The 22,830-nt window shown below is 43.6% G+C and overlaps 1 protein-coding gene and 1 long non-coding RNA gene across 9 annotated transcripts in view; one reads left to right on the plus strand and one right to left on the minus strand.

Annotated features, from left to right (window-relative positions):
* Window positions 1–2,860, minus strand: part of LOC134565257 (uncharacterized) — a 29,011-nt gene extending 26,151 nt beyond the window's left edge. For 7 of the 8 annotated variants that reach the window (XR_010083838.1, XR_010083837.1, XR_010083836.1 and 4 more), the window contains exon 1: window positions 1,170–1,626. This is a non-coding gene — a long non-coding RNA (uncharacterized LOC134565257). Of the gene's footprint in view, window positions 1–1,169; window positions 1,627–2,724 lie in introns of those variants that run through there. The other variant, XR_010083841.1, reaches the window with a different exon arrangement.
* Window positions 1,869–7,465, plus strand: LOC134565256 (uncharacterized). The gene is made up of 2 exons (XM_063424766.1): window positions 1,869–2,419; window positions 2,498–7,465. Exon 2 carries the CDS (start codon window positions 2,546–2,548, stop codon window positions 3,548–3,550), a length of 1,005 nt encoding a protein of 334 aa, XP_063280836.1. The 5' UTR covers window positions 1,869–2,419; window positions 2,498–2,545; the 3' UTR covers window positions 3,551–7,465.
* Window positions 7,466–22,830: the final 15,365 nt, after the last annotated feature.

Raw genomic sequence — 22,830 nt, forward strand, 5'->3', positions numbered from 1 at the left:
TGCAGGAGATGCTGGAGGGTTCTCCTGGGCATGGGGGATGATGGTGCTTGGGTGGACTCTGCACATCCAGTCCCTGGGCACGTCCATCCTCATTCACCGTATCCCCCTTGGCTTTTGGGGGACAAAACCTGGAGGGGGCTGCAGCAGTCAGTCCTCCCCGAGCCAGAGGGAGCCTGGAGCTGGAGAATTTATCCACTGAGCTGAAGATTTCTCGATGCATTTTATTTAGAAACAGCCTGCCCTCATGTGGTAAATGAAAAACCAGGAGGCTGAAAATTTTGTACTAAAACTGTCCAGCAATGTGTCAGGGCAAGGGCCAGGAGCCAGACAGGGAGAAAATCTCTCACAGCTGAGTCAAACACAGATTTTCCTCAGTCCTTTTTGTGCCTACTTCCCACCTGCACAGCACCCACTTCTGCTGACCTGGTGATTTCCAGATAGCCCAAGGCAAGTGCCCTGACAGAGCCCCTGTGTGCCCAGCACAGAACCAGGGCTGCAGCACCCACTCCCATGGCTGAGCTGGTCTCACAGCACGGGCATGAGGGGCTCCACAAAGCCAAAGCAAGCCCTCCATGGAGGCAGAGCACTGGGGCTACAACAGTCGAAATGAGGAAAAACCTCATTTGCTGTCAGTTTATGGGCAGAACAGAAAGTAGATTTTCTTGAACAACTCCAGTGACACTTTCCATGAGGGTGCAGCCTTTGCTCAGAAAGGCAATTGCATTCACATCACATAAGGTGGTTTCTGGGCAGCCTCTTGGAGCAGGCACAGCTTATCGTGACAGGGAATAAAAGCTTTACCCAGAAACAACACTAACCGGAATAAATAAAATCAAGCTGAGTAAGAGCCAATAAAGCTGTAGTTTCCCCACCCAATCAACTTTTTTTACATTGATGATATGCACAAATCTTCCAAACCAGCATTGAAAAACCAGCTGTGATGCAAGACCAGGCTCACCAAGAAGCAGCTGGGACAGTAACACAGGGGTAGCAAGGGATGCTGCGGGCCAGGAGCCAAGACTGCCTAGTAGCCAGCCCCAGTGAGAGCTCTGGTATGGAGCTGCAGCTCATGGATCAGACAGGATTCCTTGATATGCAAACAGGACACAGTGACTCCTGTTTGGGGCTTGCAGGATCCCAAAACCCAATGAGAAAACAAGAGAATGTACCTGCACATCACCCCGAGAGCCAGCACATCCATAATGCAGCCCCAGTCTCTGATGGAACACAGGCAGAGCTGATTCTCACTGCTAGTTGCTTCTGAACAGCATGGGAAAAGCAGAACAGAATCCCACAGTGGAAAGGAAGTTGAAGCGAAGCAAATACTGCCCAACATAGATGCAGTTTCTAACCCCCGGATCAGAAGAGTCCCTGAGGTCTTGTGCCACCACTCCAAGACATGCTGGGGAAGAGCTGGTGCCCAGCTGAGCACCAGAAGCAGATATAGAGCCCCAGGGGAGGCATCTTCCCACTTCTTCCAAACACCTTCATTCAATGCTTCTGTTTGCAAAACTCTGTGGATGCTGACAATCTGGTCAGAGAGAAATCTTCAAGAGAAAGTCAAATAACTTTCCCATACATTGGTCTGGGGAGCTGTGGGAAAGCTCAGTGAAGGAATTAAAACAATCCTTGCACCTGGTGTTTTGCACTTGTTATTTGCAAGATGTTTACAAAAGGGTGTCGTTTCTAATTAGCCAATGATGGTGAGGGGTGTTGATTGAAGGACCAATCATGTCCAGCTATGTCAGAACAGTCTATAAAAGATGGGATTTCAGAATAAACTTTGCTATATACCCTCCAAGAAGTTTGGAGTCTTTGTTGCTCATTCAGCTGTCCCTAATACAACTGCACCATCTGGTGACCCCGGTGTGAAGTGCAGCCAAGACTGAACACCGTAGTGTGTCACACGGGTGACATGGAAACACACAAAGAGTGGACCTGCGTGTAGCAGGATGGTTTATATCATAAGGTAGAGCTATCCCAAACTGGGCCTCAGACCAGGCCTCAGGCCAGGGCCTTCTAGGCCTCGGACGTTTGCCCTACGTAGAAATAGATAAGCTTGTTTTGCACTGGGAATTGTGTGAACCTGCGATATAACCATATTGGTTTGGACCCTCTTTTCTCTAGTCCCCGATCTTATCTGATCACAGCTTTCAACTGGCGCCCTCTGAACTGGGACAGTGTTTTCTCTTAAATGAGTTTTTTTTTCTCTTAAATGAGGTTTTTGTTTTCTCTTAAATGAGATTTTTTGTCACTTGAATGCGGAGTTTTTGCTTAGATGCAGAAAAGTCCTTGTGCCTGGAAAGTGAATGTGTGCTTGCATACACCTGTTCTGAGCTGGCAAGGCAGATCGGGGAGCGATTGCTGACTGGGTCGTTTGGAAGGTCCGCGGTGCCCCCCCACTGCTGACGGAAAGAAGGTAAGCAGCGATCGCAGAAGGAATCAAAAAAGACTTTAAAAAGAAACGATGGTAAGAGATTACCCTGCTGTTTTTCAGCGTGTAGCTATCGGTGCCTCCCAGGGGGGCGAAAAGATAAGAGCTAATATGGGACAGTTAACCCTATGGGTTCAGAAAAAACGAAGGTTGAATCGGCTGTTGCTTCGCTTTAGTGAAGCAGGATGGAAGGAAAAAGGAAAATTAATATGGGACGCTGTGGTTTTACAAGGAAAAAGAGCAAAGAATTGTTCAGAATTAAGTGTAATTTGGAAAAAAGCAATAAATACCTTGCAAACATTCACTGCGAACTGTAAAACTGCAATTTTAGCCACAGAAAAGACGTTTCCCTGTCTTTCTGGTTCAAAAACGTCCCTCTCCGAGCCAAAAGAGATGAAAAAGCTGTCTAAACTAATGAGGTTCTTTGGTCTGCATTCCGTGCATTCTGAGAATGAGAACACGGCTTCCCTTTGTTCGTCCCTGGCTGGCCATGCGGGCAGAGGGCAGGAAATGCCTTCTCCAGCTCTCAAGCAGAATGAAAGCAACCAGGAAGTGCCTCAGCTGCCAGACCCCAGGGGCGTGGTGATAGACGAGAAGGCAGGCGGGGCCGAAGGCGGAGCAGGGAGAGCGCAAGTGATGCAGCAAGGAGGCGGATCTCAGGGCGGTGCTGGAAGCAGGGCGGTGTTAGATTCCTCCTCACAGGAAAAGGAGCTGACGTCATCACACACAAAAACAACTAAGATGGATGCTCCTATGTCAGCCCCCGAGAAACCAGACCCAGCTCGACTGAAAGCTCCCGCACCCCTGCAGTCTGCATCAACGAAATCTATCACTCTATCGCTACTTCTCGACACGGGTGTGAGCAATCCTACTATAAATCAACTGCACTGGCCAACGGACTGGTGTTTGAGATCTCCTTACCCCCCTTCAGTGAGCACAGAGCCTGTCAGTATGGTCTTTGAAGACAAACAAAGCATCGTAACTCGACCTTATGTCATGCCAATGCCCAAAGAGCTTCCAGGATTGTTAGGCAGAGATAGTCAGAACATACAACAAGTGAACATTGCAAGAAAACACCAGAAAAAGAAAGAGCAGTCATTTGTCCCTCTGTTGTAAAGAAATCCATCATTATGTAAGAAATGCAATGTGAAAAAGAAACATCCTATCATGAAAAAGATAAAGTAAAAAATGAAATAGAAATGAGTTTTTAGCTAGAGTTATTAATTCTGTGTAAGGATGAGTTATGTTTCTACATTTTGATGTTGTTAAGATTGATTTTTTGTGTGATTTGAGTTTAAATTAATTATTGTTAAACATATAATTTTAAGGTTTGTTTTTAAGATTTGGGCCCTGATAAGTTCAAGTTCAGTTTAAGTTTATATTTAAGTTTTAAGAAGTTTAATTAGTAATGAATTTATATTGATTTGCTATATATAGATTTTATAAAGTTAATGTAAGTTGTAGCTTTTGTTAAGATTTACTTATGTTAGATTTAAGAGTTAGTTGATTTAAAGAGTGATTTATAATTTACAAAAGGTATAGTTGTCTAATTTGTAAGGTTTAGTTATTAAAAAAGGAAACTAGATTTAAAATTACATGAAAAATAGTCATTAGTGCCCTGCTAGCTACTTTTGAGTAAGTGGTGCTAGGAGGGCTCTAGCTGACAACTCCAGCTGGAGTAGTCCCTTGCTTTACTGCTAGGTCTTCCAGTAGTTGTTTTTGAGAATGATTCTCAGAGCTGAACAAGGCCCCATCTCAGAACTCTCAGCGCTGTTGTCCTGCCTAGAGAGGTGGGTGCAGCTGGCTGAAGCCAGCCCCTAGCACATCTGTTTGTGCAGAGAGGCTGTGCTACTGCTCTTAGATTTGGTTTTCTGTGCTGGGGGAGAGAGATGAGGGAAGGCTGTCTTGCACATTAGTTTTTACTGCTTTTTCACTCCTGAAGTGGGGGAGTGAATGGCCTGGGAGAATCTGTTTTTATGACCCCTCCTTGGCAGGTTGAGGCGGTGACCAGTAGGTCATTTTTCAAGGAGTTTGTGCTGGCTTAGTCCTAGGAGAGCATGTCCTGTGCTGCAGCGATGGGGAAGCACAGTAGTGTGCCCAGGGGATGAGTTTCAGAGCCTGAGGGCTGTGGTGGTATGTTTTGTTCAGTGATGGCACTAGTGAGAGAGCTGAGAGCCGTGATGTCCCCATGCCTGACAGAATGGGACAAGGGTAGGGGGCTTTAGCCAGTAGGACTTTTCAGTCAGTGTGAATTTTGAGGGGGTCAAGATAGGTTATAATAGAGGGAACTTGAATTCAGGGCCATGAAGGCCCAGCCTTCTGCTGAGCAAAGTCATGTGGCACAAGTTCTCTCAAGCTGAGTGACCTTCTCCCAGGTTCTCCAAATAGCAAATCTTCCCAGCTTCGACCACAGCCAGTGAGTTGAGAATAATGTCTCCTGAAGCAGCTAAGTAATCTACAAGCTGAAATCGTACTAGTAAAATCCATGTTTGTCAGCCACATAAGAGCTTTTGGAAACATGATTCATGGCATTTTGAACTACCCAAAACTCAAGAGACAGTTAGCAAAGCCAGCAAACTTCCTGGGCAGGAGGATGCCATGGCAGCAGCTGGATTTGCATTCACTTTCCCTGCTGCTCTGTCTCAAAATCCAACTGCCTTTAACACCCTCTGTACCCGCTTTCCACTTTACTAATGCTGGTGAGCTCTGTTCATGTTCAGCTGCGTTGCAGAGAAGAGTGAGGCACAATCCTGCTTCAGATGTAGCTGATGTAGCTGTGCACACAGATCCTCCCAGAGAGCCAGGATATGCGCATGTGGAACCACTTGCTGGGCTGGCACTGGTAGGCAAACACTGGTAGAGCTAAGAGGATGAGAAAATGAATTTTAAGCAGCACTGGAAAGCAGAAGAGAGTCTGCCAAGAATTCCAGCCCCTGTGCTGGGAGTAAAAGACTCTCTTAATTTTCCCAGTGTGCTAGATCAGGTCCCAAAGTGAAGGGAGTGGCATCAGATAAGGAGCAAAGCTGCGAGTAGCAGAAGGATAAGATTAGCGGCGGCCATGACCCCAGACCAGGTTAAACAGATGGCAAAATCTGGCTACCCAAAATTCACTGATAATCCTGCCAGCAGTAGCAGTGGGGCCAAGAAATTTTTTGAGAAAGGTCTTAGGGCAATGAGTGAATAGACAGTTTTCCCCAGTGAAATAAGTTTGGCATTATAACTGTGCTTCACCTTGGAGGGGTCTGGCATGGACAGTGTAGACAGGTGTAGGCACACACGGAACACATGCATTGTTCTCTACAACGCCTGGATGTGACAAATGCTGCTCCCCAAAGCATGCTTCTGCCTCCTTATAATCTTCACCTAGAGCTCTGTATCTGGACACCAAAGGACATCTGTTTTAGACTGGCCAGAGAACAGTAGCATATAACCATAAAAAAAAAAAAAAAAAAAAAAAAAAAGAGAGAGAGAGAGAAAGGAAGGAAACAGTTTTAACTGAAATGATGATGGTAGAACATTAATAAAGAAAATTTAAAATGATACAATTTTATTGTTGTGAATTGTTCTAGTGTATGAGAGTTTTAAAATATAATTCATTGACATGTTAAGTATATAAATTGGTAATACTTGTAAGTTGATTTTATAGTTAAGTTTTTATGCTTTGTCATTTGTTTAAAAGGTTTTCCAACAAGCATTTGTCATTTTAAATTATTCTATTTAATTTTTAGCCATCTAAGTATTTTATAAATGTTTCTATTTACCTTTTAGCCATTTAAATATTTCATAAATGTTATTAGCAGATGTAACTGTATTGGTAAGTGTAAGTTAGAATTTTTATTAAATTTCATTTTAAGTATTTCCTTTATGCAAAGATATTATGACAGTTGTCTTTTAGGCATTTTGTGTTTATTGTTGTTAGAGATTGTCTTTAAAAGATATACTAAAGAACATCACTCCAACTTAAGGTTTGAGTTCTGGCCAAACTCTAATTTTAACTTGGACGGATGTTGTTTGTTAACGAAGCCCAGAGGTTTCTGCTCCAAAAGTAATATGCAAGTTATCTTAACTTGACAATTTGATCCGATTAAAATGACAGCTGAATCAGCTTTGAGGTGAAACCTGGTATTCCTTGCCCAGGCAAAAGGATATCAAGACCCCACTAAAGAAAAGCGTTTCAGCAGTTTGCAGTCTCTGGGGTGATAGCAGAAATGATTTGATAATCACTTTTCACTTTCATTAGTATGCAAAACTTCTATTCTGTTCCCTTGCCTTTGAAAATGCTAATTCACATACCAGGTCTGTTTTAGGTTCTCTTCTGTAAGCTGTAGAATCAATAAGATACTAACAAAAGCTGCCAAAGCTGAACCAGACAAGAAAACAGCAACAGAGACGCATCATTGCAGCTGCGTTTGCAGGAGGTAACATCAACTATCCCAGTAACAACAGAGAAGTCTGCAGCCATGATACATCACCAGGCGGTGAAGAAGAAAAAGAGACTACAGATGATCTTGAGACTTTATATTCAGAACCTGTGTAGGAATGAATAGCAAAGACTGAACACTGTGCCTTTATCTTTTTGCTTTTAGTAGCTAGGATCTTAAGATTTTTTTCCTGGGTAATTCAGATAGCGCTTGCTTGTAACGATATATGTGAAAGTAGCCAGCCGTGTCACAGACCCAGTTTAGATAGCTCTAAAGAAGAGAGGGGATTTGTAGCAGGATGGCTTATATCCTAAGGTAGAGCTATCCCAAACTGGGCCTCAGACCAGGCCTCAGGCCTGGGCCTAGTAGGCCTCGTACGTCCAACATACGTAGTACCAGATAAGGTTATCTGGTACTGGGAATTGTGTTAAAGTATGGGTGTTAATAGCATAGAACAGTTACTGAGAAAACACGGTGGCTGCCTTAAACTGTAATAGCTTACATACTTCTGTACTCTCACTGCCTATCAGAATGCACCTGTTCTTGTAAACTATTCTGTCTGTATTTAACCTGCCATCTCAAGGAATAAAGGGGAGAACCTGCGATATAACCATATTGGTTTGGACCCTCGTTTCTCTAGTCCCCGATCTTATCTGATCCCAGCTTTCACCTGCGTTTCCTGAAGAGCAGTCTGTAGTGCAGGAGAGACTCCTCTCTACCTTGCTGAATTGAAGATTAGGGTTTTTTTGAGTGGTAATTGTTTGATTTAAAACCCAAAAGTTTAGTCTATAGAGGGTAATGTGTAAAGAGTAGAAGTGGGAGAGGAGAAGAAATGTTCTGAGAAGTTTTTATTTCTGTCTCTGTGTGTGTTTAGAGTTTTCTATCTCTGTTCTTATGTAATGTAATAGTTTTGGTTTTCTGTTTTTTAAAGTTTAAGCCTGCTCTGCTCTGTTCCTGATCACATCCCACAGTAGTTGTTAAAGAAAAAACATATTCATGAGTGCATTAACATCTAAGCAGTGCTAACCCATAACACGTAGATATGGACAGTCTTTGCAGCTGAGACTAAAGAACAAAATTATCTTCGCATCCTTTGTGAGAGGTACAGATCCTTGTGATAACGGGTTGAACCGGCCAGAGAGCTGGTTGGGACAGCATCCCAGCGAAGCTTGAGCCTGTATTCCAGAGCAGACCTCTGCTTAGGTGGGCCGCTGGGTAGGGGTTTTTCAAAAAATGAAAAATCAATCCTCTACAGAGGAACAGATCATGCTTTCTGTATGGAAGGACGCATTACCGCGCATGGGGGTCGCTGTATCAGACGACTCCCTGCACAGCCTGCTCCACTGGGCGAAGGCTCATGAATTTTTGGTAGACGCCGAGACCGCCTTAAGTCTTGCAAATGGCCATGGAGCAGCCTCTGCTGCAGACAGCTGACACTGCTGGAGCCGTTGTCCCTTCAGCCCCTCCACTTCCATCTGCAGGGTCAGCACCAGCATCTGCACCGCCTTCTCCCCCTGCTGCATGCAGAACTGCTGGCACCGTGCCTCCTGCTGCCACTATGCGGACACCCATAGTGTCCGACATTGTTACTCCCCTCGCCTCAGCGCTTCCAGCCCACCCGACCCCCCTCCGCTCCCTTCAGGCCAACCCACGTGCCCTTGCCCCGGAATGCGGACAGTGATACTGATGAAGATCGAAGAGATAGGCTTGCCCTGCAGCACGGGGGTGGCCTGGAAGCTGAGTGCCAGCACCCACACATTGCGAGATCACCCCAGAGCCACCTGTGGACACTTCCACCGTGTCAGGTGACCGTGTGACCAAAGCACCCAGGACGCTTTTGGGAATTGGTCAAAATGTGAGCTCTGGAATGGGGAATTGGGACTTAGTAGAGAGGATGGGGATGCTCGAGAGCAGAATTATCAAGACCATAGATGCAGGACAGAGAGACACAGGGGAAAGTTAAGTAGTCAAGTAGTTGTTCCAGCATCTGAAGAAGGTATGCAGGTAGATCAGGAAGTCAGTGTAGCCCCACAAGGGGGTGTCCAAGCCTTCCCTGTGTTTAAGGCTGTTCCAAATATGGGACAAGTCGACAGACATGATGTCATAGCATGGAAAGTCGTACAGGATTTACAAGATAAAGTAGCAAAATATGGGCTTGGTTCTTCAGAAGTTATGTAAATTATTAGGATGTTTAACACTGATCTGCTTGCTCCATTTGATATTAAACATCTAGGGCAAGTGTTGTTCCAACCTGTGCAATTTAGAGTTTTTGAAGACAACTGGAGGCAAATAGCTGATAAGGCCACAGCAGATAACATGCTATTGCCTCAGGATGACTCCAGATATGCCGTTGGAGTACATGCTTTTATGGGGAAGAGTATCTTTTCTAATCCTGATGTCCAGGCTACCTGGGACCCTCAGATTCTCAAGCAGGGTCAAAAGATAGGCATTGGGGCACTGTTAAAAAACCATTGAAACGGCTGCTCCCAAGCCACAATACGTGAAAATAACCCAAGGACTGAAGGAACCATTTCTGCCATTTGCTGAGAAAATTGCAGCAGCCTTAGAAAAGCAGGTTGAGGATGAGAACTTGAGACAGATTTTATGTAAACAATTAGCAACAGATAATGCCAATGAAGATTGTAGAAAGAGGCTCTTCCAGGGGACCCAACATTAACAGATGTGGTCCAAGTGTGCTCTAAAGTGGGTTCCATAGACTACAAAATGTCTGCTTTAGCTGCTGTTATACAGCCAGCCCAGGCATGATGCAGGTGTGGAAAACAGAGACGTGTGAATACTGAGTGCAAGCAAAAACAGGTAAAACAGAAGGAGAAATGAAATAAGGGTCCTTTCTTGTGTGTTAAATGTGCAAAGCCAGGTCATTATGCAAACCAATGTAAGTCTAGATACCATGCCAATGGTCAACTTTAGGCAGGCTCAGGAAACGGGAGGAAGAGCACAAAGGGGAACTGCGCTCCGACACAAGTAATTCCCCAGGGCATGGTACCAATACAGGCTTACTCACCCAGCTTAGGGGTAGTATCCAAGGAGCAGCCAGGGTGGATGTACACACTGCAGCAACAGTCATCTTAGAATCTTGTCGTGTATATAAAGTTCCCCTGGATGCATTTGGACCTTTGGGTCCCAGACTGAGCACACTGCTTATGGGAAGATCTAGTGCAACCCTTCAATGGATCTTTGTGCATCCAGGAGTCACTGATGCTGACTTTACAGGCCAAATTTGTACCATGGTTTCCACACCCACCCCTCCTGTCACTATCCCCAAAAAGACTCGCATTGCTCAACTTGTGCCTTTTCAGTCATGTGTCCCCACAACTGACCAGCGGAGTCATGGGGATAGAAGCTTCAGATCTACAGGATTGCCACAAGTTTTCTGGACTGCAGATATTTCTAATCAGCAACCACATATGATATGTACCCTGATTCTACCAGATGCAGGCCTGCCTCAGATCTTTCTTCGAGGTTTGATCGACACAGGCACTGATGTGACAATCATCTCCATATATGCGTGGCCTCCTACATGGCCTTTGGTTCCTATAGGTTCAGCCATCACAGGGTTGGGAGGAACAATCCAGACCTTTCTAAGCCAATGGTCTGTGCTGGTCAAGAATGCAGAGGGACGGACAGCTGCAGTTCGGCCCTATATCACTGCAGCTCCACTCAACCTCTGGGGGAGGGATGTACTGGTAGCCTGGGGGGTACGGATTGGAACACATTTTTTATGGGGGCCGCTGTGCTAAAGGGTGCACAGTATCCTATGTTGCCTTTGCAGTGGCTAGTAGACAAACTCATCTGGGAAAATCAGTGGCCCTTGGCAAAAGAAAAGTTGGTCGCCCTTCGTGAATTGGTCCAGAAACAATTGCAACAGGGACACATTGAGTCCCTGGAATACTCCTGTCTTTGTAGTTAAGAAAAAATCTGGGAAATGGAGGCTGTTACAGGACCTCCGGAAAATCAGTGCAGTGATGGAAAGCATGGGGGCATTGCAGTCTGGTATGCCCTCACCCACCATGCTCCCTATGGGGTGGAAAATTTTGGTCATTGTTTGGAAGGATTGTTTCTTCACAATTTCTTTGCATTCTAATGACAAGCCGAAATTTGCCTTTACTGTACCTGCGCAGAGGTGTCAGTGGAAAGCTCTGTCTCAGGGCATGAGCAATAGCCCGACTATTTGTCAGTGGTATGTGATTCAGGCCTTGTCCGGAGTCTGTGAGCAGTTTCCTGAAGCATACTGCTATCATTATATGGATGATATCCTGGTGGCGGCATCCACCCAGGATGAACTGCTGAAGATACAGCCTCAGCTGTTAACTGCTCTGCATTCTTATGGGCTGCAGGTGGCTCTGGAGAAGGTTCAACAGCATCCTCCTTGGAAATATTTAGGGTCAAAATTTTGGATCAAACCATTCAACACCAAGAGGTGCAATTCACGGATTCTATTAAGACTCTGAATGATACTCAGAAATTGCTGGGTACCATCAGTTGGTTATGTCCTTAATTGGATGACACAATTGTACCCATTGTTCAACATTTTAAACGGGGACCCTGATTTGAATTCACCTCGGAAATTGACTACTGAGGCACGACGAGTGCTGCAGGAAGTCCAAAAAGCTGTTTCTGCTCATAAGATTCATCAAGTAGATCCCTCCATTGATATCACTGTTTTCATTACCAATCCAGATTTGCATCCTACAGGTATCGTTGGCCAACGGAATGAACAATGGTCCGATCCTTTGCACATCTTGGAATGGGTCTTCTTGCCCCATCAACTGAAAAAGAGAGCACCCACATTCTTTTAAATGATCGCTCATTTGATAATCAAATGATGTCAACAGTGTTTGCAATTAATGGCAGCTGATCCTGCAAAAATTATTCTTCCAGTACAACAGGAAGACTTTGAATGGAGCTTTGTTAACAGCACTCCTTTGCAAAGTGCGCTGCAAAACTTTTCAGGGCAGATTGCTTATCATCTGCCCAGTCATAAGTTATTGCAGTTGGCAAAATCAACAAACTTGTCTTTGCAACCAAAAAATAGTCGGGTGCTGGTGCAAGGACCCACCATCTTCACTGACAGCTCAGGAAAAACAGGGAAAGCCATTGTTACTTGGAAGGATGAATCTGAGTGGCAGGTGCTAGAAGGCCACGAGTCAGGCTCAGCCCAGTTGGTTGTGTGAAAAATAGGGTTATTTAATTCATGTTCTATAAATAATTATAAGCTGGAAACTGTAATATATTGTATAAAAGTATGTGTACGTGCTCAACCCGCATGCTTCACAGACTTCCGTAAAGCACCTCTCCTGATCTTCCTGGTCCAGAAATAGAAGGTGAAAATACGAAGCACTAATAAGACAATGAACATTGACCAACCTACCCCTGCCTACGTGCAGCAAAGATTGCCTCAAAGCAAGGGTTTACTCTGATCGATCACCTACTTGCGGAAAAGTCATCACACACTTCTACGGCTGTTAGATTACTCAAAGCAAGGACTTACTCTGGACATTAGCATTTGAATGGACCAAGGGACTTTTTCAGGGCTTAGTGTAAACACTCTTAATTGCCAGTGCTTAGCAGAAACAATGGGAAGAGTGCTGCCGAGGGGGGAAATAAAGCGTATTTAAGTTGAGCCTCTGGGCGGGCGAATTCGTGTACCCAGCTAAAGACCAGATGGCCAAGGTCTGTGTCTAAGGGTCACCCTTAGCTCTTTTTCCCGGGAGAAACTCTGTCAAGTAGGTATCGCTGTTTGTGTAGGTTTTTTATTGCTTAAAATTCTGTGATTTGATTCCAAATTTTGTGATTTGAATTTTTAATAAACCAAATTATTGAATTTAGAAATAAATTGTCCTGGCATTTATAACAATTTTGACGCCCAACAGCGGGGCAAGTTTTGAATATTCTATGGACCCTTGCTTCTGACCGGGAGGTGCCCCGCTGTAAAAAGCGGCATGGCAGAGCGGGTAAGTCCGGAAGAACGAACTGGCTTTACGAACCCAGAAACCACAACAGCGAAAGTATTAGGTATTAGGACAAGCTAGCTTGGGAAGGGGTCTAGAACTCAGCAGGGATTTCCCTGAACCGCGGTATTTTTTTCACTCGTAAAAGTCTACGTGCACGAAGAATCCACGCAGGAAAAGGACCGTAAGTATAGTGTGGTTGAGTGGGGTGACCAAGTGCTTGAGAACGTGTATATGTGCGTGTGAGTGTGTGTGAAACGCGTGATATTTCGCGTGTGAGTGTTACCCAACGAGGTGTAGGAGTCACCAGGGGTCCTGAAGGAAAGAGGACGTCCCTTCGAGTTTGGGGACTAGTAAGCCTTCTTGACCGTGACCGAGAGGGGTCCGTTAATTTTTTTGGTGGCAGTTGCAGAGCCCGCAGTTAACCGAACATCCACGGAACAGTCATCCATTAGATCATTAAGTTAACAGCACCGAGTTCGGAAACTCGGGATTTAATTTTTATATAGTATCCCATAACTTCTGTGCCACGGGGAGTATGGGATCGTATCTCAGTAGAGATCGGGAGGATTCCTTAAGGGAAACCTCAGCGGAGGCTGCTCTTGAAATCCCTCGGAAAAGTCCATTAGGAAAGTTGTTGCAAGATTGACAAGAATGCCCAATTAGGAGAAGGGCATCTAAAGATCGGATGATTTATTTGTGTATGAATGTTTGGGGAGGAAAAGAGATAGGACCTAATCTTATATGGCCTGTGTTTGGTACTTTTGACGAATGGGCATGGGAAGCTCTGTGGGAACATGTAGCGAAGAAGAAAAGGAGAGAATTTGAAGAATTAGCATATGTTCTGTTATGGTATTGAGTACGAGTAAAGCTGTATTCTGAGGAAAGGGAAACACGGAATAAACCGGACTACGGGATAAACTTCTCTCACGGCTCGGTGGCCCACGTCCTGTCAGCACCTACCCCTACCCCTTCCTCCTCCTCGGCCTCCTCAGTGGCAGCGTTAGCGCTGCCATCCGAGACCCATGCGGAGCCCTGAGCTCAGCGGCCACTCCAAAAAGCTTCCTCCCGCTCAAGGAGATCCCCGAGAGGGAATCCTGCCCCCGTTTCTGGTCCTGACCCCGCACCTCGGCCACCGACGCTAAACTATGGAGAAAAAGAGAAGAAGGGTAAGGAAAACGAAGGGTGGAAGAATAAATCAGACAGGTATACACCAGTTAGAGCCCCGGCTAAAACCGGGACCCCCGAAGGAGATCTAGAAGAACCCGAAAGGGATTCGGGGTGGGACAGTTGGTGTGAGAGCAAGAATGGCCCGAGAAGAAACATGGGGAAAAAGAAACATTCCCATAAGAAAGAACAATGTACATTTAAGCTAGACAGTGGAGCAAAACAGAAATTACCAAAGGTGAATTGGAATGTATTAGAGAACAACTGGTGGTGTTGAGACGCGTACAAATTAGAAATGTGAGAATTCACGCAAGTCTGCAAAAGGAGAAAAAGATAGAAAAAGGAATTAAAAAGGAATTTCGCTTACTCTTTTCTTTGGTGGTGGTGGATCTTTTACTTCAGGCTGAATACATTTTGGAGGCTCCCTAGAATTGTGTATTTTGCTTTAAAGAGTTTTTTTTCCTGGATGAGATCAGCAGTTTCTTAGTTTTTTTCTCTTTTCACTAACATGGGAAAAAGGAACTAACCCCCCGCAAGCGGCAAGGCGAGTCAGTCCATAGTTGCCGGGAGACGAGGGCAAGCGGCAGTTTTTTTAAAGTGACAGGACGAGGCTGCCCAGGGCAGAAAACAGCAATGTAAGGCAGAATAGGAAGCAAAAATAGATAAAAGGATTGAGAAAAGAGACCAAGAATGAGAGCTATATTTATGCGTGGGAAGTACCTATGTGTCTGTTCTTAAAAAGCTGAAAATATATCTTCTCTTTGGTTGCATGTTTGCTGCATGTGAGGATTTTGTGCAAACCAAAACATGTTGATAGTATGGTAGATGTAGTTCATCTATGTTTGAAACAATTGCTACATTTTGAATTCAGATTGTTAGCTTGAGTATGAAGTAGAGATATGGCATTTGTGTTAGCAGACAATGTATTACAAGGGTTTTGTTTGTTTAAGTTTTTTTAATGTCGAAGCATGTGACCAGTAGAGTCCAAATTAAAGCTGCTTATAAGAAGTGGTAGTCAAGAGGCTAGAAACTAAATCTTTCTGTTGAGATAGTGTTAGAATGGTAGCTGGATTCAGGATTCTAGCATTAAGTTGAGAAAGTGGCATAATAAAGTGGTGTCAAATGATTCTTTCTCTGGATTAGTAGCAGTTGCACTTGCTGGACGGTAGCTGAGAACTGGAAATTTTTTGGTCAAACGTTAACTTCTGCAGGGTGACTGTAGGTATGGGGGCAACACACTGGGTTTATAATATTGTTCAAGTCTCATTGCCCAGAGTGGTTGTAAGGCCAGGCTAGACAGGGCTGGTAGCAAAGTGTCCCTCCCTGTGGCAGGAAGATTAGAATAAAAATAAGCTTTAAGGTCCTTCAAGTCACATATGTGCCCATGTAATTTTCCTTAGAGGGAATTATGAGCTGTGATTTCTCTGTGTTGGTAGTTACAGGTCTTTTCTTTCTTCTTTGCAGTTCCTATTCTGTATGTATTTTGTCTAGTGGGAACAGGGATTTTCATTTCTAATTACTGATATCTTAGAAGGAGATAGTTTGTATTGTCCCTTTGATATTATGTCTTCTTTACTTGCTCCTCAATTTAGAAAATATAAACCTTAAGGTTGCCCTGATACCTGTATTTCAAAAATAGAGAGTAAGTGATGTATGAGAAGCAGCTTTTGTGTCACTGGTATTAAATAGTCAATATTTGCTTGTGGTCCTTCAAACCATGTATTTAAGTTTAATAATACACAAGAATGGATAGCAAATACAGGAGTTTTGCTTTAGTTTAAAGAAAATAGTCATAGGTTAACTCGACTTTGCTTGTTAATAAAGGCTAAGTTTGTGGAAGTTTTTTTTAGGACTGAAGTAAAAAGCAGTAGTGTTAATGTTCTGGCAATTGCACTGTATAGGGCTGTCTGGTTACTGGGGCCTGAAGTTTAAAGTGACTCTTAGCCTTAGAAAACTTTCCAGTGTCTTAAGTTCCGAATTTAAGTAATGCATGGTATATTACAGAGTATTTTGATGCATTTTAACTATAGGTTTTGATGCCTTCCATCCAAAACAGATGAGTTAGTCTTGCTACTTTATTCACTTCTTTTGATAAAAGCTGAAGAAGCTCAGACCTGCAATAAGTTACAACCCTGATGCTCCTTGTATAAATCTTTCTAGAAGTGCCTGAGGCGATGCCATTTCTATATTGCTGTCAGTGTTGTTCTTATAGCATCTGTATATGTCGAGAATATTTTATAAGTAGTAAAGGAGTAGACTCTGTCATTTGTGGGGTCATTTCCTTTTATTTGGTATACCTTATTTCTTTTATGACTTGTTAAAAGTATTCCCCAGGATTATGGTTGATGTCTAAAATTTTTATCTCATGTGAATGCTAATTTTACTTAAGAGGCTATTCTTCATTAGAAACATATTACCTGGAGCTAGTCTATGGGATTTAAGGTTGTCTTAGTGTTTACTCTTTACTTGTTGTACAGAATCCATGTACCAAGCAGCCATTTTCAGATGTATTGGTAGACCCATCCTGTTAGTTTTACTTTCTCCCTGTAACAGTACAAAAAAGGATTTTTGAATTTTGTATTGAATTATTTAAATTTTGGATGATGTGTTGAATCATTTTTTTATAAACGAAAGATTTTAGATTGTATAGTACATTGTTTTGCTTGTATGAAGATGAATGTGTGAATTGTGAGGTAGAAAATCATAGTGATCTAGGGACAAAATTGTTTTTATGATGAACGTGTGAATGTACTATTGGATGACTTGTTCTAATATTCAGATTTTCTGAATGGTAGACATGGCAGGCATTCCTTCTGTAGAGTATTCCTGTAGTACCGGGCTGATTTGGAATTTGTATTAGGTACGTGTTCTTAATTAGTAAATTCAATTTGGAAAAAGTTGCAAGATTTTGATATATACTCCCTTGGGATTTGCTATTCACGATATACAACCAGGAGATAAAGTACTGATAAGAGCTTGGAAAGCGGTGTCACTAACCCCTCATTGGGAGGGACCCTTTCTTGTCCTTTTAACTACAGATACAGCCATCCGAAAAGCTGAGAGAGGTTGGACACATGCCTCCAGAGCTAAAAAATTAGCAGCCCCGAGGGAAAACCCCGAGTGGAAAGTCATCTCTTCCCCCGAAGATCTGAAGGTCCGGCTACACCGAGGACGCAACCGCCCTGAAGAACATCAAGCTGCGGCCTAAAGAAGCCTCAAAAGAAACTTTGTATCCACCCGAAAAGGAAAACTAAAAAGAGGGAAGGGTAACCCAAAGGAAAGTATTTCTCCTTAGTCATACAATCTTAGAAATTGCGGTCTGCTGGGAGTAGTGTGGGTTAATCTGGCAAATACCTGAAATTCGGCCGACAGGGGGGGATAGAGTGCGAAAAGCATAGAAGTAGAGAAATTGATCCAGTAAAGCTCCTATTGTGACAGAAAGGCAACTCAAGCTGTCCAGGGAAAACAACCCATCAGAAAATGAAGGAAGGATCAGGAAGGGGGTCTGAGCAACCTGTTCTTGCTGTTAAGAAGAACCTGGAACCAGCCATTGGTGGCAACCCAATGGGCGTTGGCCTAAACAGAGGAACTCGTCTGTAGACTTCCCTACTGATCATAAGCTTAACTATAATACCTACAAAGAGTCAGTACAATGAAACTGGACTCAGCCTGGGGATTCCTGGAAAAGACGGTCTTAAAGTTGACATGATGTCCAAAATAGAACTCCCTCAAAAGGGAAATCTGGATGAGGGAAGGAAATTGATTAAAAGAAACTCCAGCCCACAGACCTTGTCTAAAGATTTATAGCCAGAAATACCCTCTTCTTTCAAGAGTACCCCCTCAGAAGGAACCTTGGAGGGAGTGGTAATCACATGCAACCCGGCTCAAATAGCAGAAGCTGAAATGAAAATCCACGAATTTCTAATCAGTATACAAACTGAATTAAAAAGGCTGCAGAAGATAATGGAACTGGTGGGAGACAACACTCCAAAAAGTAAAACCAATTTAATTTGGACTGAAATAGAAAATTGGGCAAATGTGCAGTCAAAGAGGGTGGACTGTCTTATAAAAAGGGAAGAAGAAAATATGTTAAGCAAGCTAAAGAATCCGGACACCCGTTTTTCAATATAGGAGTAGATAATAAAAGGGAGAGGAGAAATAATAAGATTATGTGCTATGGGAATGATATAGATCCTGGTAAATCCCAGATTTACCATGAGAATGGGAACTTTTAGAAGTATGAATACAAAAAAAAACCAAAGAAAAAGGGCTGCTCAGGTTTTAAAAAGGTTTGAAATACAATTTGGGAAGAAAGGTGTTAATAGGCAGTAATAAAGGAAAACAATAAAGCAAATACAAAACATGAATTAAAATTGTTGACAAAAGAGAGAAATGGGGGAATTGTGAAAAATAGGGTTATTTAATTCATGTTCTATAAATAATTATAAGCTGGAAACTGTAATATATTGTATAAAAGTATGTGTACGTGCTCAACCCGCATGCTTCACAGACTTCCGTAAAGCACCTCTCCTGATCTTCCTGGTCCAGAAATAGAAGGTGAAAATACGAAGCACTAATAAGACAATGAACATTGACCAACCTACCCCTGCCTACGTGCAGCAAAGATTGCCTCAAAGCAAGGGTTTACTCTGATCGATCACCTACTTGCGGAAAAGTCATCACACACTTCTACGGCTGTTAGATTACTCAAAGCAAGGACTTACTCTGGACATTAGCATTTGAATGGACCAAGGGACTTTTTCAGGGCTTAGTGTAAACACTCTTAATTGCCAGTGCTTAGCAGAAACAATGGGAAGAGTGCTGCCGAGGGGGGAAATAAAGCGTATTTAAGTTGAGCCTCTGGGCGGGCGAATTCGTGTACCCAGCTAAAGACCAGATGGCCAAGGTCTGTGTCTAAGGGTCACCCTTAGCTCTTTTTCCCGGGAGAAACTCTGTCAAGTAGGTATCGCTGTTTGTGTAGGTTTTTTTATTGCTTAAATTCTGTTATTTGATTCCAAATTTTGTGATTTGAATTTTTAATAAACCAAATTATTGAATTTAGAAATAAATTGTCCTAGCATTTATAACAGTTGAATTGAGGGCTGTTGCCATGGCAACCCAGTGATTTCCTCAGGTACCTCTGAATTTAGTCACCGATTCTGCTTATGTAGCAGACATAACCAAACGTTTGGATTGCTCACTTCTAAAAGAAGTCAAAAATGGAGCTTTGTTTCAGTTATTGAAAACTTTGTGGTGTGCAATTCAGGCTTGAGTTCATCCATATTACATCCTACACATTTGAAGTCACACCAATTTACCAGGTTTCATAACAGAAGGTAATGCCAGGGCTGACAGGTTAGCTAACCCTGCTTGGGTAGCACCTCAGCCTGACAAAATTGCACAAGTCAAGGCGTCTCATGATTTTTTCCATCAAAGTGCTACATACTCTGCTGAAGCAGTTTCAGTTAACGCCAACTGAGGCTCGTGGCATTGTCAGTTCTTGTGCTGTCACGGACTTGTTGCACCTTTACCAGTGGGGGTAAACCCCAGAGGCCTAAAAGCCTTGCAGCTTTGGCAAATGGATGTCACTCATATTGCCCAATTTGGCCGACTTAAGTATGTGCACGTGTCTATTGACACTTTCTCTGCTATGTGGGCATCTGCTCATACTGGAGAAAAGGGTCGCAATGTTATTGCCCATTGGAGGCTGGCTTTTGTGATCTTAGGCATACGGTCTTCTGTGAAAACTGATAATGGTCCCACCTACGTCTCACAGAAGACACAGCAATTTTTATGTTCATGGGGAGTGTCGCATGAATTTGGTATTCTGCATTCTCCAACTGGTCAAGCTATTGTTGAATGCGCTCATGGCACTTTAAAGCATGTTCTGGAAAAACAAAAAGGGGAAATGCCTGGAGAAACCCTGCACAGTCAATTAGAAAAGGCTCTATATACAATTAATCACCTTACAATGCCACAAAATTAAAAAATCCTGTTATTTTAAATCACTTTCTTTCGTTGCAGTCTTCAGACAAGATGCACCTGCCTCGAGCGAAAGTCTGGGTACGGGATCTAACCACTAATAAGTGGGAGGGCTCGTGTGAGCTTATCACTTGGGGTTGTGGATATGCATGCGTTTCCACAGATACTGGGGTACGGTGGATACCTGCAAGGTGTGTTTGCCCTGACTTGCGACACCAAAAGCAGAATGGAGCCAACAGGCAACCTTCGAATGATGATCAGGATGCCGATCATCAATCGGATGGTTCTTCTACAAGTAGAGAATGAGCACTCTATCTCTACTTTTGTTTCTGGAGTAGTCAGTGTTGACAAGTTAGACCGCCAGTTCTTCGAGCAGACTAACGATGTTTTTGCTGTATTAGAATTAGTAATTGACTCCTTGCAAGAATGAACAGCAAGACTTGATGTTGGTTCATGGATGTGATTGTGAAGAATTTGATGACATGTGCTAGAGAATCTCCTTGACCACTTTAAGTCAGTGTCTGATTAAGGTTCTGTTTAGTAACTGGCAAATTACTAAAGGAACCCCTTGTGTTGTGTTTGTTCTCCTTTCTGCGAAGGGCCCTGCAGGGGATCACAAATGCTGCCTTTTGCTTTAAAACAAAAAGGGGGAATTGTGGATGCTGACAGTCTGGTCAGAGAGAAATCTTCAAGAGAAAGTCAACTTTCCCATACATTGGTCTGGGGAGCTGTGGGAAAGCTCAGTGAAGGAATTAAAACAATCCTTGCACCTGGTGTTTTGCACTTGTTATTTGCAAGATGTTTACAAAAGGGTGTCGTTTCTAATTAGCCAATGATGGTGAGGGGTGTTGATTGAAGGACCAATCATGTCCAGCTATGTCAGAACAGTCTATAAAAGATGGGATTTCAGAATAAACGTTCCTATATGCCCTCCAAGAAGTTTGGAGTCTGTGTTGCTCATTCAGCCGTCCCTAATACAACTGTGACAAAACTCCATGACTGCAGTCCAAGCACCAATGACCTGTTCTGTCCTCGTCTCACTTGTGCAGCTTCAAGGCCTCCCCGAAGGCACTGACTTATGACAGTCGATAGAAAATAAGGAAAAATGCAAGGAAAGGCATCAGTCTGGATGGTGGTCATGGCTTTTTTATAGCCTAGACAAGCAGCAGCTGCAGTTTCACCTCAACATCCACATTGTACATGAGTTTCTCACAGCAGCGGGTCCAACAGGCAGTGCTTTCTGAGGCACCTCGGGCAGAGCAGCTGCACAAGGACGTCTAAGTGCACAGAGCAGGACGCTCACACAGATCCACATCCAAGAAGTTCTGAGACCTGCTAATCCCAGTCTTCTGCCAGCAATCTTCCAGCAGCTGGAGCACCAGCACTGCATCACAAACTGCCTGAGTGAGAAACTATGAAAGGCAGCATTGCAGCTCTGCCCACAGCAAGCAAAGGCTCTAATTCCATTTTATCTGCTTTTCATCACCTCCTAAAACAAGTCAGGCCCATGTTTTAGTTGGAGAGTGAGGTGTAACTGAGTAAAAGATATTTTTGGTACATAAAAATAATTCTGAGCAGGTCTGTTTACGATAGGGCTGCCTCAGGAATGACCCGTCAGCAGAGCCAAGGCAAGGCAGCAATCAGGGTTAACACCAGGGTATTTTGCTATATTTACTGCACTAATAGAATTGCACAGGAAGGAGCAATGAATGACAAGCAATTCTCCTTCCATCCCCACTGCTCACACATGGGATTGGTGGTGGAAGAGCCACACTGCTGATGCAGCCCTAATTCTGTTAGTTTTAAATTTTTCTTCACAGCTAACCACTGCTTTTACTGCAGATGAAGCACTTACCATGAAGCCTCCCCAAAACAGAGGGTGAGCAGCCATCTCATTCTTCTTTCTTATCTCCTGATAAAGAGAACTACAACATTTTTAGCCAATCAAGCTCTGTCATATGCTACTCTTGGGTTGAAGGATAAGCCTTAACATTTTTTGGCTATAGGGTCGATTTATAAGGTTTTATAAGGTTTTCATCATCATCACCATTTTGTTTCAGTAGAAAATGGTCCTTTGAGGAAAGAAGTATTTGGAGGTTTGCATAAACTTGGAAAGAACGCAAAGACTAAATTCTTTTTCCATCCTTCTGCATCCTTTTCACTCCATATCAGTGCAAATCCGCATTTTTCACCAGTGAAACCAGTAAACTTCTGTTGGTACAAAGGACTCTTTTTAGTAAGGAAATAAGAGGGAAATTAAAAAGAAAGTGAGAAGCCATGTGAGAGGCCAGTCCTGCAGTCTCTCTGAGGAAGAGCAATGTCTGGAGTAGATGGGCAAGGCAAACCTCCTGGGTCAGTGCTTCCACATCAGTCCCCAATTCCTCCCACATCCCAGCTGGAAAGCTGCAAACTCAGCTACAGGAAGCACCAGTTTGCAGCTGAAGGTCCATCAACACCTCCAGCAGCCAACCTCAGCACAGGGATCCAGGCTGGGATTTCCAAGTCACTTGCAGGGATTTAAGTGCCCATCTCCGAGCACTAAAAATGAATACAAGTGGATGTTCTGGGAGCCAGTGCTACTTCAAAACCTGCTGCTTATTAAAGCACCAACGGGCACCTGCAGCACAGCTTGGTATGGGAAGGGACAAGGGAACATACATGGAGGAGTGGTCTGGCCTTGGAGGAAGGAAGGGTGCTGTGGGTTCAGGGCAGGAAGATCTTTATTTTCTTGTCATTGCTTCAATGAAGCTCTGGGCAGGCAGACAGGCTGACAAAGAGTGGCCTTTGAAATCCCAAGAGATTTGTTACTTCTTTGAAGCTTTCAATCAACACCTGCCAGCCATTTGCTGTTGCT

Source organism: Prinia subflava (genome assembly GCF_021018805.1).
Source record: "Prinia subflava isolate CZ2003 ecotype Zambia chromosome W unlocalized genomic scaffold, Cam_Psub_1.2 scaffold_43_NEW, whole genome shotgun sequence".
In the NCBI taxonomy this organism is placed as follows: Eukaryota; Metazoa; Chordata; class Aves; order Passeriformes; family Cisticolidae; genus Prinia; species Prinia subflava.